We start from the raw sequence: 5,635 nt of genomic DNA, 5'->3' as shown, positions 1-5,635 counted from the left end.
TAATTTAACCACAGTTTTCTCACTGTTCCTTTCTCTCTTTTGCTGTCTTCCTCTTTCGCTGTCCACGTCAGTCTTTTTATGCTGTCTTCCTCTTTCTCTGTCCATGTCTTTCTCTCTTTTGCTGTCTTCCTCTTTCTCTGTCCATGTCTTTCTCTTTTTTGCTGTCTTCCTCTTTCTATCCATGTCTTTCTCTCTTTTGCTGGCTTCCTCTTTCTCTGTCCATATCTCTCTCCATCCAGATACGCTCGTCTTATCTTTTCCCCAATCTCTGTCAGGTAATGAGGAGGCAGAGAACCAGCCCTGGAGATGCCGAAGAGAAGAGACATTCTTGCCATCGTGTTGATAGTGCTGCCGTGGACCCTCCTCATCACCGTTTGGCACCAGAGTGCAATTGCCCCTCTGCTTGCCATCCGAAAGGGTACCAGTACCTCTGTCTGTTTTTCTCCCCCTTCAGCCTCCCGCATGCCAGTGACAGACCACTGCCCACAAAAGTCAGACTTAATGTGCATCACAATCCATGCAAACAGAAGACATTTAGGTTATTTAGAGACTCTGTGCTGCTGTGTTAAGTTCACCACCTGTCTCTACAAATGAACAGTGAAACAGTGATGGATTACGCTATCTATTTCAGTGAGGGCAATGATCAGTAACAAAAAGCAAGATGTGTCTTTACTGAGGTCAATGTCATTGGAGAAGTTTCCCCTGGATGCCCATAGTTCTCTGTGTGAAACCAGTTGGCCAGTTTATCGTAATGGGTAGCATGACAAGCCTAAAATAATCCAGCATGATGTAAGCTGTCATTCATGAGACAGGACTCATCAAATTTAAACTGCACTCACTTAGGGAGAACCCAAATTACTCACAGGAAATTAGCATCCGCAGCTCTGAGGGTCACCCTAATCTAATCACCCGTATCACTGTGCACTAGCTGTTCAGATCAAAAGCATTCCAGATTCATCTCTGATGGCTTTTAATCAGCTCACAAAATAATCAGTTCTCCACAGCAGTTTTCCAGACTTACTTCATTAAATTACCTGAAGATTTCACGTTTGTGAGTAATATCCACGCACAAATGGATGCATGAACCGTGATGTTTAGACTCTCCAGAAAACAACACTAAGGCTATTAGCTCAACATGACGAGACTAAACTCTACAGTGTTTATATCCCACCCATAGATCCATAAATGCGATATTCTGATAATCAGATAAATTATCTTTCCACTGGGTAATTTGCCTTCATATTACAATTTGAAAATTACATGCTAATAGCCTCATATTTATACCATTTATTATTAGAGTATTACTTTGGTCCTCAGAGGTACAGCCAGTGTTTATCATTCAGGAAACATCTGGACCATCAGTGGATTGTGCTAATGTATGATTAGCACTAAAAAAAAACCCAACAACATCGTTTTAACGCCTGAAGAGAGAGCAGGGCACTACCAGAGCGGTGATAAAGATCTGGAATGAAGTGGAATACCATCAGAAGGAACATAAAATGTGTTACCTCTGACACCATATTATTCACTGCTCTCGACATTATCTAATTCATCTAAATTCATAAGCACTCAATCATTAAACCCAGCTGGATGGACAACCAGTTAATGGACAGACAGTATATTTTAAGGTTAATATAAAATACATTATATTTTGACCTTCAAACACGGCATGTTGCCCCCAGACCTCGATCTCGTCTGAAGACATTGTCTAACTCGTTCGTACTAGTGTCACATTTTCTCACGGATCAATCAAACAGCTTTTTGCAGTGAACAGAGTGGAGTTTTGTTCCAAGTGCTGGTGGGTTAATGTGTCTAAAGGGTGTGCATGGGGAAGAGTCTGCCCATGTGTTCAGTACAGTAGCTATGCTGTACTCTCACAGTGCCTGCTCTCCTGCTTTCCAGCTTGTCACCACCTAGTAAAAGAGATCTTTATCATACCAGGGAGGCTAACAGTCCAGCGGCACCGGCTCACAGGTACTGCACTGGGGCTTTGGGGCCATGTGACAGACATATGAGAGCAAGAGAAGCCCAGCTGGGCGTGCTAATGCCTTTAATTCTCCTTTCTCTACTCCCTTCAGATGATGGCGCGGAGTCTCGGCGGGAGGCGGGGCCAGCTGCCGTGGTTGCCGCCGGAGATTCCAAGGAGTACTGCTCACCGGACAAGGACATCGTGGAGGTAGTACGCACCGAGTACGTGTACACGAGGCCGCCCCCCTGGTCCGACGTCCTGCCCACTATCCACGTGGTCACGCCCACCTATAGCCGGCCGGTGCAGAAGGCGGAGCTAACGCGACTGGCCAATACCTTCCTGCACGTGCCGAACCTGCACTGGATCCTAGTGGAGGACTCACAGAGGAGGACGCCACTGGTCACGCGACTACTACGTGAGACTGGCCTCAACTACACACACCTCAATGTGGAGACGCCGCGTAACTACAAGCTGCGTGGGGACACGAGGGATCCTCGTATACCGCGGGGAACCATGCAGCGGAATCTGGCCCTGCGCTGGCTACGAGAGACCTTCAGCGCTAACAGCAGTCAGTCTGGCATCGTCTACTTTGCTGACGATGACAACACCTACAGCCTGGAGCTCTTCGAAGAGGTCAGTGTCATCTTAGCATTATGAAGTCTAACAGTATTTATTTAGTGGGTAACTCACAAGAGTTTTACCCATGTCCCCATTATGTATATTCTAGGGTTATACATCCAGCAGCTGTTTTCCTATTTAAACGTATTTATAGTGGATGGTCTTTGAGCTAAATGGTTACATGTTTGTTAATCTGAACTACAACCTTCGCAAGCTTCCCTGTTATTATGTAAGAATTGAATTTGTGAGCCAATTCCACTCATCAACCAAAGAGTGCTCAGCATCATTTGAGTGGATCATCATTTCGATGGATTCACCGCTGCTTGCTTGAAACGCATTACCTCAAGTGGTTAACCTGACTGAGACCTACAGGTCACCTGCAGAGCTGATGCAGAAGTATCTCTGCTTGATAGTGATGGGGTCTGTCATTACCTTTGCCGGTAGACTGCCCGTAATGCTGGTGCTAAACCTGTGACTGTCCGTCACCTAAGCCTCTTATAAACTTTCCTTGTTACCGTGGCGACCGATTGTTGAGGCTGATGGTGAAGGCTGCGTTCAGTGGTTCCATGTGACACTCACTGAGTATCTCTCATTTGATCTGCCTGTTAACAGGCTAATTCCAGTCCAGATAGCTTCTCTCAATTTTTAAATGATACAGATTACAGATTGCAGTGAGCTGTTTCTAGAGGGAAAATCACACAGTCTGAAAGGCAGTTTTTATGCTTTGGAGAGTCGTCTTCTCCGCTTGCAGATAAAGCTGTGTCCAGCCCAGCCCGGTTCCCATATGTGACATAGGATGTTTTTACAAAATAATATTTCTCCTTTGATTTGTCAGACGACTACTGTCGCATCATGAAACTTTATCCTTTTTTCTTCACATTAAAGGGAATGATATGAATGACCGTTGTGGTAATGCACAGAGCTGAGAGTGAAGTGTAACGGGTAAATCCTTTGAATGGCTTTGCGCTGATGAGCACATTTAGCTCCCACACTCTTTATATAGTGGAGCTCAGAAAAGCTCATGAAAGATGCATTTGCCCTTGTTAAAAACAACATTGCTGCAAGAGGTCCATTAATTATTGAGCTTTTTATTAAGAATGCTTATGTAGGCACTCTAAACAGAAAGGTCTATTTACAGAAGCGATCTCATTTTTTCTTTTGTTTTTTGTTTTTTTGTTCTACTCTCTTCTTTCCATGATGTTGATGTGAGCTATCTGATACACTGTAGATTTCTGCACTGTGGCTGCACCATGTATTCAGAACTCCTTCACTTTTCCATATTCACCTTATTGCAAGAGATTTGGAAATTAGTGTTGACTCCCTCATCACCTGAAGCAAACAGTAAACGTGACCCTCAGAATGTCAAACATAATCATGTTTTAATTCAATGTTCCTTTTAAAGGCCAGTGTTTTTTAAGATTCCTTTCTGGTGATGCATTAAAAATATGTATAATATATACATAATGTAATACATATTTTATGTTGTAAACTTTCCAAGGCGTAGCACATCCATTTGTAATGATTAATGCATGCATGCTAAACTTGCTCATCTCTCTCGGGCTCAGAAATTATTACTGGATAGATGTTAAGTTTCTCCCATCGCAACATTCTCATCACCTCCTTTGTTTCGGCCTGCTTTCAGAGGAGCAGCACAGTCTCCCCAGCTCTCAGAAAAACAGAGCGTAAAAATGCAGCTGAAAGAGAGCAGTTGAGAGACGGAAAAACAGCTTGCCTTACGCTAAACTGGGGCAGCCACTTACCGCTCACTGTTTCCTTCTGACTGCAGATTTAAGGAAGATGAATATCTTTCCTGGTCTGCAGTAAACCTGCGTATGATTTGTGTTATTGTATATATTTATATTCATTGCTTTTCGTTCATTGATGACAGTAGGCGAGATGAAAAGGTAAACTGATCCAGCATGAAAAGAAAATATGTGAAGAGCACATAGTCCCTCTTCCTAAATCACATGAAGACACAGAGATGTTTTTTTTGGTTGACTTCTCAGCAAAGAAGAAGCTTCTCTGCAGTTTCACAGCCAGTTGGAGCTTTGGATATGGCCATGGTTAATTTCATCATGTTGGACACATTAATTATGGACTTCTGGCAATAATGCATTGGGCACTAAGCTCTAACCTGACTGTCTCACCTATGGCCCTGATGAAAGCTGTTCATCATGTTGTGTATCAGTGAGAGGACAGCAACATGAAACAGCACCACATCTTTGCATCATCCATGACCCCCCCCCCTCCCATTTTCATAAAAGCACCTCTGGAAGCAATGGCTGATGCTTTACTTGCAGAAGATAACTTTGGAGGTGCGCACACACACACACACACACACACACACACACACACACACTCATTAGCAGGTCTCCTTTTATGATGCAGACCGCTCATATTGGACAGCACACAAAAAGAGCGGCTGGGGAGAGAGCGTTTGAAGTGCGGAGATTAAAGGAGAGTCACTCTTTTTCTCTCGGGCACGGTGAGTCTCTGATCTCCCCTGACGACCTGTTCAGACCCAATCAACTGCTCCGCTCTGCTCCTGACTCAGGTCTCCCTACTCCACCCTCCTTCACATGGAGTGCCAGGATCCGTCAGACTTTCAGTCTCACTAATGATGTCTGAGGTTTTAGGCCATTAGTTAGAACAAGTCTCAGAGAGAATACAACAAATGAACCCCTACTGTCGACTGTATGATGTAAAGCAACAATATGCATTTTGTCTGGCCAAAATGTACATGGATGGGCCTAAATTTAAAAGAAAGACTGAGCTTCACTGGTTTCTCAGAAAGTGCCTTCATCTTGATTTTAAAAGGCATAGGATGGTCATTACAAGGGTTGTATTTGTTTGTTCCATTTCTGTATCCCCTCTTTAAAAACCACATTAAAATGATAAGAAAAATATGGCAAAGGTTAGGTTTTCCTTTAAAAACAATTGACTCTCCGTAGCATTTTTTAAAAATATATATATATATCTTTGTTTCTAGTCAGTGCCAACTATTTTGAGGCTTTTGTCCTCGATTATGTACCGTGATATACTCTATCA

General features: G+C 43.4%; 1 protein-coding gene across 1 annotated transcript in view; it reads left to right on the top strand.

Annotated features, from left to right (window-relative positions):
- Window positions 1-297: 297 nt before the first annotated feature.
- Window positions 298-5,635, top strand: part of b3gat1a (beta-1,3-glucuronyltransferase 1 (glucuronosyltransferase P) a) — a 7,825-nt gene continuing 2,487 nt past the window's right edge. Inside the window, exons 1-2 of the mRNA XM_030766122.1 lie at window positions 298-418; window positions 2,079-2,602. Of these exons, the coding sequence (XP_030621982.1) occupies window positions 307-418; window positions 2,079-2,602 (636 nt within the window). The 5' untranslated portion in view covers window positions 298-306. The remainder of the gene's footprint in view (window positions 419-2,078; window positions 2,603-5,635) is intronic.

Source organism: Chanos chanos, chromosome 2, assembly GCF_902362185.1.
Source record: "Chanos chanos chromosome 2, fChaCha1.1, whole genome shotgun sequence".
Classification (NCBI taxonomy): Eukaryota; Metazoa; Chordata; class Actinopteri; order Gonorynchiformes; family Chanidae; genus Chanos; species Chanos chanos.
This window is presented reverse-complemented; position numbering and strand designations above follow the sequence as displayed.